Source organism: Panthera uncia, chromosome B1 (genome assembly GCF_023721935.1).
Source record: "Panthera uncia isolate 11264 chromosome B1, Puncia_PCG_1.0, whole genome shotgun sequence".
In the NCBI taxonomy this organism is placed as follows: Eukaryota; Metazoa; Chordata; class Mammalia; order Carnivora; family Felidae; genus Panthera; species Panthera uncia.
In genome coordinates, this window is record NC_064811.1 from 83247412 (window position 1) to 83264805 (window position 17394).

The 17394-nt window shown below is 38.2% G+C and overlaps 1 protein-coding gene across 4 annotated transcripts in view; it reads left to right on the top strand.

The window, feature by feature from the left end:
• BANK1 (B cell scaffold protein with ankyrin repeats 1) overlaps positions 1 to 17394 on the top strand; it is a 319777-nt gene that overhangs the window by 96344 nt on the left and 206039 nt on the right. For all 4 annotated transcript variants that reach the window (XM_049632137.1, XM_049632139.1, XM_049632136.1 and 1 more), the window contains exon 5: positions 1412 to 1551. In XM_049632137.1, coding sequence (XP_049488094.1) covers positions 1412 to 1551 — 140 coding nt within the window. The remainder of the gene's footprint in view (positions 1 to 1411; positions 1552 to 17394) is intronic.

Genomic DNA, 17394 nt, shown 5'->3' on the forward strand with positions numbered 1-17394 from the left:
TCGAACTCACGGACCACGAGATCGTGACCTGGCTGAAGTCGGACACTCAACCGACTGCGCCACCCAGGCACCCCAAGAGAGGACTTTTATACACATAGTTTCTTTGTAATACAAGTGAGGTGTCTAGTCAAGCAATATGGGAAGAGAATATTACAGCCTCTTGATCTAGTTAAGCTTAAGATTGCTTTTGTTGGCTTTAAATCTCTCTGAGCAAAATTGTAAGAGGCCCTTTAATCTCTTCAGGAGATAAAGTAAAATTAATGCTTAAACCTTAGAAACTTTTAAATATTCAAAACCTTATCAGGTGGCTAAGGTTAGAGAATAGGCATTTTTGGTCTTGTACTTAATAGCTTATTTTCCAAACCCCAAATGTCTGGGTGACAATTTTCCAGGACTATTTGGGAAATATCTCCATGACAGATAGAGTTTTTAAAGTATGTTCTATAAATAGATAAAGGCTTAATTTTGTTTACTTTTTTTATAATAAAATAACTTTATTTACTGAAATGATTATTTATTGGTACTCTTTTCTAGTGAGCCCAACATTCTTAGGAAACTTTAGCTGTGTTGGTATGTTAATGCAGAATTCACAAGGCAGTATATCAGTCACTTTAACAACTTGTCCACAAAAAGCGTTTTGATGAATGTGTAGTATAAATAGTACTTAAATAACAGGATATTAAACCTTGTTGCCTTCCCAAAGGTTTTTTTGTTTTTTTACCATAACCACTTGCATAAAAGTTCTATAGTTTCAATTGATTCTACCCTTTCTCCTTCCAAATACAATTTTGAGAAATTTGTCTGTAATTAATGAGAATTTTTCCATGAGATTATTAACAGATACACAACTTTTAATGAATTGTTGTACCATCCTAAATTCTAAAGTATTATGTAAACATAATTACAGATTACGCCAAAAGAGAGTGTTAGTAGTAGAGAGAAAAGATTTAGGGCTTTGCTTTTACCATAATTTTAGCATGTGTTCAGATTCTATAAGGTTTTATTTAATTAAGTCTAAAATTGTACATTATATTCTGTGGGTACTAAGGATAAAAAGAAAACATTTAGTGTCAGAAGTTAGTAACATTGTTATGAATTCTTTTTTTTAATGTTTATTTTTGACAGAGAGAGACACAGAGCATGAGCGGGGGAGGGGCAGAGAGAGAAGGAGACACAGAATCCGAAGCAGGCTCCAGGCTCTGAGCTGTCAGCACAGAGCCTGACATAGGGCTTGAACTCACAGACCGCAAGATCATGACCTGAGCCAAAGTCGGACGCTCAACTGGCTAAGCCACCCAGGCGCCCTAAATTGTTGTGAATTCTTAAAGATTCCTTCCTATTCTCTGCAAGATGTAATGCTATGATACATGCATTATATACTCAGCTCCTAACTCTTGTTTGCATTTATAAGATTTTCCTGCTGGGTCTGTCAATGTCCATGTCTACTGTGATGGAGTCATTAAGGCCACAACAGAGATTAAGTACTCTACAAGTGCAAAGGCTGTGGAATACCTATTGGGAGTGGCAAGTCCAGGAGATGGTGTGCGCCAGGTAAGTTGATCTTTGCATGAAATTGCTAATAAGCTGAAGGGCCAATGCTGGATAACGGTATGCATGCTTTGGTATAAAGTCTGAATATTGGTTGAATACGAATGAATTATGGCTTGATAGGAAGGGAAGAAACGGACTTCTGTGGTGCAGAGATGCAGATGAATTAGTTTGCTTAACTCAAGTCATTCTAGATAATGTCACCGAGAGACAGGTTGTCCATTACAAACTCACTTTTGTGATGGGCTCACTTTAAATTGTCACAGAGCAGATAAAGAAAGACAGAAGGGTTAGAGCAAACTATTAAGAAATGAATAACCTCTCGATCCAGATCAAGACAGTACAAAACAAAAGTACGATCATCTGATGCTTTGAGGTTAAGGAGTAAGACAAACCAAGAAAGAGAGCATATGGCATTAATCTAAGAATTGTTATTTTCACGTGGAAACTTCCAAGCCCGGTGTATATTTTTCTTAGTTTCATTTATTACTGTTACCTGATAGTGAAAATTACTGCTTTATTTTTTTAATGTTTTTATTAATTTTTGAGACAGAGAGAGACAGAGCATGAGCGGGGAAGGGGCATAGAGAGAGGGAGACACAGAATCTGAAGCAGGCTCCAGGCTTTGAGCTGTCAGCACAGAGCCCGACGCAGGGCTCCAACTCACAGACTGTGAGACTGTGACCTGAGCTGAAGTTGGACGCTTAACTGACTGAGCCACTCAGGCACCCCGAAAATTACTGCTTTAAATTGACAGTGTCTATTAGGAATTCCAGAACTGCTAAAATTTTCAAGGAAGTATGCAAAGAGTCATTTTCAAGCCCCAGGTTCTTTCTCCAGTGTGACAAAGCATTACTGAACAATGAGGATTTGGTGAGGAGTTTCTAGTCTCAAAAGGCCCTGGTTTGAGACATTCTCCAGTGAATGTAGATGCTGCCAATGTCCCCATGGATGTAGAATGGAACAATTGCATTTTGATTCGTCTTAAGCCATTGGTTTAATTTCTGGGTTTTTTTTGTTTGTTTTTTTTTACTTCCCACTTTCAATAGAGAGAAAGCATGTTTAATATGGAACACTTATCCTTTATGTGCTTATCCCATCAAATTTTCAGAGTGAAATAAATGTCATTTTTATAGTACCTGATAATTAGATTATAACCATATTTATCGTCTTGGGTTTTTGGCAGTGAATGGAGAGAGTAAAGGTGGAAAAAGGGGTAACTGAACAGCAAGATCTTCAAAGTTACCGCGGAACACTCTATAGCAAAACCATCAATGATAGTGTGGTTGGCAGATTGTCATGAAGCCTTATTATATGTTTAAACTAGTTTGCAATGGGAGGCTTTGTTATTTACGTGTGACACATTTTTCTGTTAGAACAATGGCAAAGGTAAAAATGTCTTAGAGAAGGACGGGGAGTAAAATACCATTTGTCAAACTGGAGAGTCTGAGGACATTTGATAAAATGTCTATATTGTCATTGCAAAGCAAGAACAAAAGTAATAGCTTGAAATACGGATTGTTTCATTTTATTGTGAAAAGTCTCCCTGTCTTCCACTTTAAAACATCCATTCATTACAAAAGTATTAATAAAAGTGATACATTTCATTATTAATATTTCAGTCAGCATAGAAGTAAAGGAACTCTCCAAACACATTTTTATGTTGGTTTTGCCGTTGGGAGAGGAGAAAACATTTTGTACACAAGAAAATTAAATATGATTTATGACTCTAGGATAGTTTTTCAGAATGCTCTAATATGCCAAGTCATAGATTGTTCTACAGCTTTGAGTGAATAAAAACTGTTCTGCATAGTTTTCAGATAACTGGAAAATACTATTTCCTTTTAACCCTCAGCATCCGAAATGAGAGGTGAGAAAAGATTATGGTTACATTTTAGGATTCTCCTCTTTACCTATTCCTGGTAGCTTAGTGAAAGGAAGGATGCTAGACAGCCACAGCTTGATTCAGGCTTTTCCTATCAGAAGAGAGCCACTTTGAACCTAAGTGAGTACTGAAAGGAAGAATTATTCTATCTTGGTGACAGCAGACCACAGCATGGTAAGAAGAGACACTGAAAGATTAAGTTTAATCTATACAACTTAAGACCGCCTTATGAGTTTTGCTACTGTCATCAGGGGACCTAGACCTGTTGTGGAATTTGGATCAAACAAATTCTGAGTTAGAGATTTCGGACTGGACTGAAGTGTACTATCCCAGGCCTGAAGGAAGGACAAGGCTGCAATTCAGTTAGCCTCCATCAAATCTTAGACTAAATATGGCATGGAATTCTCCAGTCCACTGATAACCTGAAAGAAATACAGGGTCATTTCCTTGGTGTGTTTTAGGATTGTTTGGCCTCAAAAGAGGTGGCCTAGTCCACCCTGTGCTTTGCAGGCATTTGGATTTCCCTTTTGACGTTTGGCTTTGTTCCCAAGGAGATCATATTTTTTTAATTGCACAAAAAGCTTTGCTTTTCCAATCCAGCATAGAACATTACAGTAATTGTTTCTTTCATATGCTCACTACTCTGTCACTAAATTAGGAAATTTGAATATTTTGCAAATAGTCTACTGAACATCTCTATTCAAAGAACAACATACATTGTAATTTTATTCACTGTAGTTATTGTGTATTTGTAAGAACATATACCAGCAGATTTCAGTTTTTTCAGTATCTTACCTACTTAGCCGAAGTGGAATATTGTAAGAAACATCCTGAGTTTTCCTATAAATTTTAATGGCAGATGTGATTTAAGTAATCTTAAAAATTAGTAGTGAGATACTTCCTATAATCATTTAAAAGCTATTAGGCATATAATAATGTGAACACTCTGTGAATTTGAAGAAAGAAATAATAAGAAGAAGTCTGTGAGTTTTATTTTTCAGTAATCCTAGAATTTATAATAGGAGACTTTATATTATCATTTAAAAGCTGTTGGGCATATAGCAAAATGACCATTCTGTGAATTTGAGAAAAGAAATGATAAGGAATTTGATTTACTTAGTTTATTTTTAATGATGTCCATTAAATTTTGAATACTTTACCTAAATCATCTTAGTTATCTAACTGCTTCCTAAATCATTTATCTTTTTTGGATAGATATTAAATCCCAGCACGTAGCCTCATAAAGGTGCAATTTCCAGAGCATTACCCAAAATAACAAGTTGAAGAGAGATCAAATGAAAAAATGAGAAAATCCAAAGCCCACCTTGGGAAGATAATTAGAATTCAAGTGCTAATGTTAGAAATACTAGTAACTCCTATTTAACTGAGATAATTAAAACCTTTGAGATTTTCATCCTATTTACAGAACTGTCTGGGGACAACCATAAAGTTAACTTCGCATAGGAACAACTAGAGACAATGTAAGAAACCAAATTAGGTCAAAATGCTGAAAGAACATAGCAATTATTGATCAAAGTGTTAGCATCGTATTCATTAAAAGAGGTTTTGAAATGATACCACATAACTCTCCTTAGTTGTACTTCTTGTTGGTAAAATATCCTTGTGTTTCATGTGTTGATCACTTTGCATGGGTTGCTTTATATTTATTGAAATCTTATTTTCGTCTTCATGTTAGGTACACTTCATTTCGAGTTTTTATTAAATTGTATATATGATTCAATCTTTGGTTTGCTGCCTGCAAATATTTAATACAGTATGAAGCCAGCTACAGTAGGATGAGGGACACACAGGGAAGACATAGAAAACTCTCATATAATGAGGAATTTCCTAGTTATGAATACTTCTCTTAAAGGTTAGTTTTTTCACAAGGTTAAGTTCAAGTGTTAGCAGGACTCTCCCTTAAAGAATTCTCCGGGAGATTCTTCCCAGGGCCTTTCAGTAATTATTTCTCGGTCCTTGTCTCCCTGGAAAGACTAGTGGACACCTTCCTTCCTCTTTTCATCAGCTCCTGTTGATAAGAGGTGCAAATGCATCTGGTCTCTAAAGTATACTTCACCACAGTGCCAGTGTTCTCTAAGACCTCCTTTGCTTCAGACTTTCAGTGACTCACTGGATAAGGTCCACACTCCCCTGAATGGCACACAAGGCTGCAGAGTCACAAATCTTACTGCCCATCGCCTCTTACCACAGCATACCCTCCATGTCTTCTTAATTCTCTCCATGACTCCTACCATTTTAGCCCCTCAGGATTGCTCGCTCTCAGCACGTATTCTGCTATTCCTCCTCTCCTCCTTCTTTAAGGCATGGACATTGTGTTTTTCATCTTTGCATACCCAGTTACTTTCACACAATTAGTTCCTGACACGAGACACCATGAGACAAAAATGGGAAAACACAAGTACTTGCTTCTTCGTCTAGTGCTCTTTGAAGAAATAAGTGGAGAACTATATGGTAGGACTATAGACGATGAGATGGGGAATGACAACTATCCTCTTGAAATACACTGTTATTTATTTCTCAAATTGAATAAATGAATCTGATACCTACCAAAGCGAAGAACTCTCAGAGGCCCATGATACTAGAAAAATGAAGAATTTGTGCTGTAAGCTTGTCTTCATGTTCTACCTCAGTGTGAAGTATATGTTGCTAATGCCGTTCATTACAGACTTTTAACAGCTATAGGATTCCAGATTCCATGCTTCCTTTCTCTTGGATATTAAGGAAATGTTTGCTACTCAAAAAATGCCCAAGATTTTATCTCTCTTTCAAAAAGCTGCATGTTATTGTTTCTTTTCCTTTCCCAGAACGTGGCATCATAGCATAGGAGAATGCGTTCTAGATGGGGCAGGAGCAGGAGTTAGATTCTTTAACCGAATCAGCAATCACTTCATGAGAGCTCATTTTCCTTGGTGTGAAAGAAATTTCCTCCTGTGTACAATAGAGGAAGCTAGAATATATGATCTTCAAGGCCACTTCCGACTCACGTATTCCATAATCTTATGCCAAGAAAAAAAATACTTAAATTAGGAATTGTGACCACTCTTACCAGAGAATTGACTTGCAAATATGTGTATTCTCCATGTAGCCTTTATTTTGTACTTCTTCCTAGTTTTCCCTGCCAAGAAGGAATTGATTTGAATTTCATGTATCTCTTATCACCTTTATTACTTGTTTCATATTTCTGATGGGATATTTGAAATGAATACGGAAAGAAAAAATAAAATGCAATTTGGACACTTATTTCTAGATTCATTTTTCATATTGTTTATACCCTTAATTAGAATGGATCAGTAAAAATAAGTCATATCTATTGAAGCTTGGTATTTTACTGATAAAAAAAAGTGACATTTCCTTTGTGCCATGTCTCCACCTGTGGTAACGAATAAGCAGTGGTTAATGATGCCTTATTAGAGTAGTTCAGACGTAAACAGTAATAGTCACCCCAGGTACCATTGAGTCAAACAGGAACATACCACTTAGTACCCTCATCCACTTATTTAGGGAAAAACAAATTGGTTAACTTTAACAGCAGACATAGCAGCTGATGTAGGGGAAAAAATAAATATTTCTGGGTGCAGGTACTTAGCCAGTAATACAACATAATTTTAGTTCTCTGTAATTGTCTTTTTTTTTAATCTATTAATTTTTATTTATTTTATTTATTTATTTTTCAATATGAAATTTATTGTCAGGCTGGTTTCCATACAACGCCCAGTGCTCATCCCAACAGGTGCCCTCCTCAATACCCATCACCCACCCCCCATTAACCCTCAGTTTGTTCTCAGTTTTTAAGAGTCTCTTATGGTTTGGCTCCCTCCCTCTCTAACTTTTTTTTTCTTCCCCTCCCCCATGGTCTTCTGTTAAGTTTCTCAGGATCCACATAAAAGTGAAAACATGGTATCTGTCTTTCTCTCTATGACTTATTTCACTTAGCATAACACTCTCCAGTTCCATCCACGTTGCTACAAAAGGCCATATTTCATTCTTTCTCATTGCCACGTAGTACTCCATTGTGTATATAAACCACAATTTCTTTATCCATTCATCAGTTGATGGACATTTAGGCTCTTTCCATAATTTGGCTATTGTTGAGAGTGCTGCTATAAACATTGAGGTACAAGTGCCCCTATGCATCAGTACTCCTGTATCCCTTGGGTAAATTCCTAGCAGTGCTATTGCTGGGTCATAGGGTAGATCCATTTTTAATTTTTGAGGAACGTCCACACTGTTTTCCAGAATGGCTGGACCAGTTTTCATTCCCACCAACATTGCAAGAGGGTTCCCTGTTTCTCCACATCCTCGCCAGCATCTATAGTCTCCTGATTTGTTCATTTTAGCCACTCTGACTGGCGTGAGGTGGTATCTGAGTGTGGTTTTGATTTGTATTTTCCTGATGAGGAGCGACATTGAGCATCTTTTCATGTGCCTGTTGGCCATCTGGATGTCTTCTTTAGAGAAGTGTCTATTCATCTTTTCTGCCTATTTCTTCTCGGGATTATTTGTTTTTCGGCTGTGGAGTTTGGTGAGCTCTTTATAGATTTTAGATACTAGCCCTTTGTCTGATACGTCATTTGCAAATATCTTTTCCCATTCCGTTGGTTGCCTTTTAGTTTTGTTGATTGTTTCCTTTGCAGTGCAGAAGCTTTTTATCTTCATGAGGTCCCAATAGTTTATTTTTGTTTTTAATTCCCTTGCTTTGGGGGATGTGTCAAGTAAGAAATTGCTGCGGCTGAGGTCAGAGAGGTTTTTTCCTGCTTTCTCCTCTAGGGTTTTGATGGTTTCCTGTCTCACATTCAGGTCCTTTATCCATTTTGAGTTTATTTTTGTGAATGGGGTAAGAAAGTGGTCTAGTTTCATTCTTCTGCATGTTGCTGTCCAGTCCTCCCAGCACCATTTGTTAAAGAGACTGTCTTTTTTCCATTGGATATTCTTTCCTGCTTTGTCAAAGATTAGTTGGTCATGCATCTGTGGGTCTAATTATGGGGTTTCTATTCTATTCCATTGGTCTATGTGTCTGTTTTTGTGCCAATACCATGCTGTCTTGGTGCTTACAGCTTTGTAGTAGAGGCTAAAGTCTGGGATTGTCATGCCTCCCACTTTGGTCTTCTTCAAAATTACATTGGCTATTTGGGGTCTTTTGTGGTTCCATACAAATTTTAGGATTGCTTGTTCTAGCTTCGAGAAGAATGCTGGTGCAATTTTGATTGGGATTGCATTGAATGTGTAGATAGCTTTGGGTAGTATTGACATTTTGACAATATTTATTCTTCCAACCCATGAGCATGGAATGTCTTTCCATTTCTTTAAATCTTCTTCAATTACCTTCATAAGCTTTCTATAGTTTTCAGCATACAGATCTTTTACATATTTGGTTAGGTTTATTCCTAAGTATTTTATCCTTCTTGGTGCAGTTGTGAATGGGATCAGTTTCTTTATTTGTCTCTCTGTTGCTTTGTTATTAGTGTGTAAGAATGCACTGATTTCTGGACATTGATTTTGTATCCTGCGACTTTGCTGAATTCATGTATCAGTTCTAGCAGACTTTTGGTGGAGTCTGTCGGGTTTTCCATGTATAATATCATGTCATCTGCAAAACGTGAAAGCTTGACTTCATCTTTGCCAATTTTGATGCCTTTGATTTCCTTTTGTTGTCTGATTGCTGATGCTAGCACTTCCAACACTATGTTAAACAACAGCAGTGAGAGTGGACATCCCTGTTGTGTTCCTGATCTCAGGGGGAAAGCTCTTTTTCCCCATTGAGGATGATATTAGCTGTGGGCTTTTCGTAAATGGCTTTTATGATGTTTAAGTATGTTCCTTCTATCCCTACTTTCCCGAGGGTTTTTATTAAGAAAGGATGCTGAATTTTGTCAAATGCTTTTTCTGCATCGATTGTCAGGATCATATGGTTCTTACCTTTTCTTTCATTGATGTGATGTATCACATTGATTGATTTGCTAATGTTGAAGCAGCCCTGCAGCCCAGGAGTGCATCCCACTTGATCACGGTGAATAATTCTTTTTATATGCTGTTGAATTCGATTTGCTAGTATCTTATTGAGAATTTTTGCATCCATATTCATCAGGGATATTGGCCTGTAGTTCTTTTTTTACTGGGTCTCTGTCTGGTTTAGAAATAAAAATAATGCTGGCTTCATAGAATGAGTGTGGAAGTTTTCCTTCCCTTTCTATTTTTTGGAACAGCTTGAGAAGGATAGGTATTATCTCTGCTTTAAATGTCTGGTAGAACTCCCCTGGGAGGCCATCTGGTCCTGGACTCTTATTTGTTGGGAGATTTTTGATAACTGATTCAATTTCTTTGCAGGTTATGGGTCTGTTCAAGTTTTCTATTTCTTCCCATTTGAGTTTTGGAAGTGTGTGGGTGCTTGGGAATTTGTCCATTTCTTCCAGGTCATCCAGTTTGTTGGCATATAATTTTTCATAGTATTCCCTGATAATTGCTTGTATTTCTGAGGGATTGGTTGTCATAATTCCATTTTCATTCATGAGTATTTCTATTTGGGTCATCTCCCTTTTCTTTTTGAGAAGCCTGGCTAGAGGTTTATCAATTTTGTTTATTTTTTCAAAAAACCAACTCTTGGTTTCATTGATCTGCTCTACAGTTGTTTTTTTTTTTTTTAGATTCTATATTGTTTTCTATATTGTTTATTTCTGCTCTGATCTTTATTATTTCTCTTCTTCTGCTGGGTTTGGGGTATCTTTGCTGTTCTGCTTCTATTTCCTTTAGGTGTGCTGTTAGATTTTGTATTTGGGATTTTTCTTGTTTCTTGAGATAGGCTTGGATTGCAATGTATTTTCCTCTCAGGACTGCCTTCACTGCATCCCAAAGCATTTGGATTGTTGCATTTTCATTTTCATTTGTTTCCATATATTTTTAAATTTCTTCTCTAATTGCCTGGTTGACCCATTCATTCTTTAGTAGGGTGTTCTATAACCTCCATGCTTTTGGAAGTTTTCCAGACTTTTTCCTGTGGTTGATTTCAAGCTTCATAGCATTGTGGTCTGAAAGTGTGCATGGTATGATCTCAATTCTTGTGTACTTATGAAGGGCTGTTTTGTGACCCAGTATGTGATTTATCTTGGAGAATCTTCCATGTGCACTCGAGAAGAAAGCATATTCTGTTGCTTTGGGATGCAGAGTTCTAAATATATCTGTCAAGTCCATCTGATCCAATGTATCATTCAGGGCCATTGTTTCTTTATTGATCCTGTGTCTAGATGATCTATCCATTACTGTAAGTGAAGTATTAAAGTCCCTGCAATTACCACTTTCTTATCAATAAGGTTGCTTATGTTTGTGATTAATTGTTTTATATATTTGGGGCTCCCATATTCGGCACATAGACATTCATAATTGGTAGCTCTTCCTGATGGATAGACCCTGTAATTATTATATAATGCCCTTCTTCATCTCTTGTTACAGCCTTTAATTTAAAGTCTAGTTTGTCTGATATACGTATGGCTACTCCAGCTTTCTTTTGACTTCCAGTAGCATGATGGATAGTTCTCCATTCCCTCATTTTCAATCTGAAGGTGTTCTCAGGTCTAAAATGAGTCTCTTGTAGACAGCAAATAGATGGGTCTTGTTTTTTTATCCATTCTGATTCCCTATGTCTTTTGGTTGGAGCATTTACTCCATTGACATTCAGTGTTATTATAGAAACATATGGGTTTAGGGTCATTGTGATGTCTGTAGGTTTCATGCTTGTAGTGATGTTTCTGGTACTTTGTCGTCCTTGTAACATTTCACTCACAGAATCCCCGTTAGGATCTCTTGTAGGGCTGGTTTAGTGGTGATGAATTCCTCCAGTTTTTTTTTTTTTTTTTTTTTGGGAAAACCTTTATCTCTCCTTCTATGCTGAATGACAGACTTGCTGGATAAAGGATTCTTGGCTGCATATTTTTTCTGTTCATCACATTGAAGATTTCCTGCCATTCATTTCTGGCCTGCCAAGTTTCAGTAGATAGGTCTGTCACTAGTCTTATCGGTCTCCCTTTATATGTTAGAGTGTGTTTATCCTTACCTGCTTTCAGAATTTTCTCTTTTCCTTGTATTTTGCTAGTTTCACTATGATATGTCATGCAGAAGATCGATTCAAGTTACGTCTGAAGGGAGTTCTCTGTGCCTCTTGGATTTCAATGCCTTTTTTCTGTCCCAGATCAGGGAAGTTCTCAGATTTGTTCCAGTACACCTTCAGCCACTTTCTCTCTCTCTTCCTCTCTGGAATTCCTATTATACAGATATTGTTCCATTTGATTGCATCACTTAGATCTCTAATTTTCCCCTCATACTCCTGGATTTCTTTATCTCTCTTTTTCTCAGCTTCCTCTTTTTCCATAATTTTAGCTTCTAATTCACCTATTCTCTCCTCTGCCTCTTCAATCCAAGCTGTGGTCGCCTCCATTTTATTTTGCACCTCATTTATAGCATTTTTAGCTCCTCATGACTATTTCTTAGTCCCTTGATCTCTGTAGCAGTAGATTCTCTGCTTTCCTGTATACTTTTTTCAAGCCCAGCCATTAATTTTATGACTATTATTCTAAATTCTTGTTCCGTTATATTGCTTAAATAGTTTTTGATCAATTCGTTAGCTGTCACTACTTCCTGGAGTTTCTTTTGAGGAGAATTCTTCCATTTCATCATTTTGGATAGTCCCTGGGGTGGCCAAACTGCAGGGCACTTCCCCTGTGCTGTCTTGAGTAACTTGTGTTGGTGGGCGGGGCCGCAGTCAGACCTGATGTCTGTCCCCAGCCCACCACTGGGGCCACAGTCAGACTGGTGTGTACCTTATCTTCCCCTCTCCCAGGGGCGGGACTCACTATGGAGTGGTGTGGCCCCTGTCTGGGCTACTTGCACCCTGCCAGGCTTGTGGTGCTGCTTTGATGGGATCTGGCCTATTAGCGGGTTTGGATCCGCAAGGTGCACAGGGGCGGGAGGGGCAGGCTCAGCTCGCTTTGCCATCGGTGGTCCCCTGCGGGAGGGGCCCTGCAGCACCAGGAGGGAGGCTGAACCATCAGAGGGATAGATCCACAGAAGCACAGTGTTGGGTGTTTGCACGGTGCAAGCAAGTTTGGTTAACTGGTTCCTTTTGGGGTTTTAGCTGGGGGATGGGCGAGGGAGATGGCAGTTCCCAGCGCCTTGTTCCCCGCAGAGCTGAGCTCTGTTTTCCAGGACTCAACACCTCTCCCTCCTGGTGTCTTCTCTCCCTCCCGCTCTCCCAGCAGAGCTGCTTACTTTTAACATTCCAGATGTTAAGTCCCACTGGCTGTTAGAACTCACTCCATCCGGCCCCTCCACTTTGGCAAATGAGACTCGGGCTCTGCCTTGCTGGGCGGGCTGCCCCTCCACCACCCTGGCTCCCTCCCGCCAGTCCGTTTAGTGCTCACTGCCTCTCCACCCTTCCTACCCTCTTCCATGGGCCTCTCGTCTACACTTGGGTCTGGAGAGTCCATTCTGCTAGTCTTCTGGTGGTTTTCTGGGTTATTTAGGCAGGTGTGGGTGGAATCTAAGTGATCAGCAGGACGAGGTGAGCCCAGTGTCCTCCTATGCCACCATCTTCCTGTAATTCTCTATCTTATAAGCCATCTCAGTCTATATTGGCTGCATTCATTTTAGCTTATGTTTACTGTTTAGAATATAGTTTATTAATGACATTTTAATTTATGCTTTCTGCTCACTCAGTGGAAAGAAATACTCCCTCCATTTTTTTATTTCTCCCAAACTAAGTATGTCTCTCACTTCTTACATTTCCCTCTCCTCTTGTCACCGGGGTGGCTTTGACTGCCCTTTGCAGAGGATGTCTGTGTGTTGGTGTGAGTGCTGCCTGTTACCAGCCCCATTCATGTGCAGCCTCCTGCTTTACTACTTAGTTTTTCAGAGGTTTCAGATCTTCAACCATAAGGAATGTTTCCAAACATTCCACAAGTCAGAAAACAAAGCACAAGTCAAACACAGTTAACAATGTTCCTCCATAGCTATTATTCATAACAAGATAATTAGAGAAAATTAGAGAATCTGCCTCTGGAATGAATCCCAAATCATCAATAACCCTTTGGAAATTAGAAGACTGAAAAATCCTTGCAGCAAAAATGTGTTCGTTTGCATTTTTTAAAAGTCATTATGCATTCTGTGGGCCTCTTTACTAATAATAGTTAATAGTATCGACAGTAAGATAAAGAAATAAAGTAAATATGTAATCTGGGAACTCTAAATTGTGTTTAGCATTCATGAACTATGCTTCTACAGTAAACAGTATCAAGACACAGGAGATGAAGTAAAAGAAATATCTGGCATGGAAAATTCAACTTCTAAGAATCCTGCACCCTGTCCCACTCCTTCCTCTCCCTCCACTCCCCCATCCCATCAATCTTATTTCCTTAAGTAGCAGCACACACATTGATATGGTACATCAGTTTTGCTAAAGTCCCACACAACAAATCCAATGGATATTTTTCTTGTTCAATTTAACATTACTTTCAGTAGCAAATAACACTATTGACCAAATTCACTTTCTTGATGTTTTTCCCCCCCTTAGTTTTCATGAAGCCATATCTATCTGGCTTTCCTCCTACTTCCTTACTCTTTCCTTCTCAATATCCTTTGCCATCTCTTCTTTCTGTGATCTGGAAAATAAAGTTTCACTTTCAATGTTTCAATTCATAGTCTTCCTTCTTTTCTTTTTTTTTTTAAATTTTTTAATGTTTTATTTATTTATTTTTGAGAGAGAAAGAGACAGAAAAGAGCATGAGCTGGAGAGGGGCAGAGAGAGATGCAGACACAGAATCCGAAGCAGGCTCCAGGCTCTGAGCAGTTAGCATACAGTCTGATGCTGGGCTCAAACTCATGAACCATGAGATCATGACCTGATCAGACACTTAACCGACTGAGCCACCCAGGTACCCCAACTGTCTTCCCTTCTTTATAAATATTCCCTTGGAAGGTTATCTCTTTAACTTATAAGATCAAATCTAAATACGGTTTTCCTTTAAGGCCCAGTCTTTCTACCTCCGGATAGACGTCATCCTCAATCCTGTTGAAAAGCCAGATACATCAGAGTCTCCCTAATACCTTCTATTGTCTCTCCCAACAAGTTTAATCCATGACTAAGCTGTTATCAGTTTTACTTCCTAAATATTTCTCATCCCTCTCCATATTCCTTCAGTTCTAAAACTTCAGTTGTCTGCTTTCCCTTGTGCCTAAACTACAGTGGGCTCCTAACTCATCCCCCACCACGTGTTCTCACACATGACCTTCTTATCTCAAGTCCATACTGTGAAGGTTTTTTTTTTTAAAGATCTCAGCAGGTGATGTTCCTACTCAAACTCTTCAATAGATTCCAATTATAGTATGGATTAAAAAAATAAAATCTTTAACGTGTACAATAGGTCTCTATAGACACTATCCCCTCTGTTTTTCTCCAGCTTAATCTCACTCCCCATTCCTGGCCAGCTTTCGGTTCCTGGACTTATAAATTCCTAATCTCCTACCACAAGGCCTTTATATAAGCTCCATTTTCTAATTGACACACTTCCAGTCTCCTTTCCCCTCACTGTCTTCCCCTAGTTAATTCTAATTCATCCCCCAGATTTTAATTCCAGCATCTCTCCCTCAGTGAAGCCTCCCTTGACCTTGTACATCTCCCTATGTATCTCTTTATAACACAGACCACATTCTAATTTGACATCTATGTGTGTGACACTTTGTCAAATTAATATCTGCCTCTCATTAGACTCTGAAGTCAATCAGGGCAGAGAAATTGTCTGTTTGGTTCCCCTGTTTCATCTCCAAAGCTAAATATGCTACCAGACATATGGCTGCTGAATACCTAGTTGGTCCAATGAAAAAATGAGAGGGTGAAAGCATTTTTGTACACTAAGCTCCCACCCAACCTCAAGCGATGCAGCTCTCAGAGCCCCTTGTTCCAACAGCCACCTGCTTCGCATAGCGCAGGCACAACCCTTTTGCAGAGCTCCGGGTAGTGGACTGTTGGTTGAAGTGGGGGTGTTTCTGACTGAAGCAGAAAGAACATGGAAAAGAAGGGAAAGACAACAAAGGAAGAAATCAAGTGAAGATAAGACAATAAGACCAGTTCTAATTGTCTACGTTGGGAACTAGCACCTAAAACAATGCAAAAAATAGTTTCAAAAATGTAGGAAATCATGTCATTGTTTAGAGGCTTTTTTGAAAGACATTTCTTTCACTATGTTAGTGCTCTATTTGTTTTTTTAATTTCTATCTTATTACCTAATTAACATTAAGCTGTTACAAAATGGTTGCTAAAAGGAGGGAAGTGTGAGAAAAGTCACGGTTCTTATGACTGTGCTTTCTAAATGCCTACGATAGGTAAACTTCGGTTTTTTGTTTGCTTAATCTTATGGTCTTAATCTTAAGTATATCTATTGATGAATCTATTAATGTCCTTAAATATGTCTAATGTCATTAAATGTATATATTAATTAATTATTAATGTCTATTATTAATCTGTAAAGGTTTGATCAAATTAAAGCTTTGAGACTTTTTGGCTGTTTGTACAGGGGAGTCACACTGAGAAATTCAGCATAATCAAGCTTCTATAAAACTTCTAGAAAAGTTTTTTTTTAACTTTGTCCGATTGCCTTTACATAAATTTTTATGTTTATGCACGACTGATGGAAATGGCACAAAATGCTACTTGTTCCCCAGAATTTCATTTTCCTCAATTATGTGATAATATGACTTTTATGTGGGCACAGGCTTGCACTTCCTCATTCCCTTGGAGCTCAGGCACAGCCATCTAACTAACTAATGGCCAGTGGCGCATTGGTGGAAGTGATAACGTGCACATTCCTGATCACGTCCTTCAAAGAATGGTAGAGTCTCTCCTTTACTGGTTTCTTTCCCAGACTGGCTACAGTGAGAACAAGGGAGTGATGGATGAACCATCTAGGACCATGAAGATGAAGTATCACAGCAAAATAAAATAGAGCCTGGATCCCTTATTCGGGGAGTCACCACATCAGTCCTAGACCACCTAATTCCAGGCTTTCCTGTTAGAGAAATAGGCTTCCATCTTGTTTAAAGCCACTGGCATTTTGGGTCTCGGTACTACAGTAGCAAAACCTATGTTCTAATTAATTTAAAAGATATGTGTTATTTAATTTAAAAATTTAGAAGGAAAAAAATTATTTTGTTCAGTTGCTGAAAAAGCCACTTTGGGGAGCAGGCTCCTCATTACGGACTTGTGCCCTTTTCTAAATTACAGCGACTATATTTTACGAGTAGCTCACATTATAGTATTTAGAGAAAAGAGAATTAATATGTACTGAATATTTTACATATTTACTCATTTAAACTCTTACATAATTTTCTCAGTTAAGTACTTTTAAGGTCCATAACTAATGAGTCCTGGAGCAGGAATTTCAACACAAATTACTCAGATCTCAAAACATATTTTTTTCTTGTTATAATATTATTTTCATGTTATTTAAAGATATTCGAGAGGCGCCTGGGTGGTTCAGTTGGTTAAGCGTCCGACTTCAGCTTAGGTCATGGTCTTATGGTTCATGAGTTTGAGCCCCGCGTCAGGCTCTGTGCTGACAGCTCAGAGCCTGGAGCCTGCTCTCAGATTGTGTGTCCTTCTCTCTCTGCCCCTCCTCCTCTCACTCTCTGTCTCTCTATCTCAAGAATAAAGAATTAACATTAAAAAAAAAGATATTCCACAATTCTATGGATACTGACTCAGTAATAAATGTAAAGTATTTGAAGGGAGTCTTAAACTGCAGTTTTATATTTTCATATTTACTTTTGCATATGTAGTCACAGATATGTTGAAATTCTAAGAACTGACTCACCCAAAATTAGAAAAAATAATTTAACAAAGAAAAATATCTCCTTTATCTTACCCTATTCACTTATTTAGATTATTCCTTTAACTGCTTGGA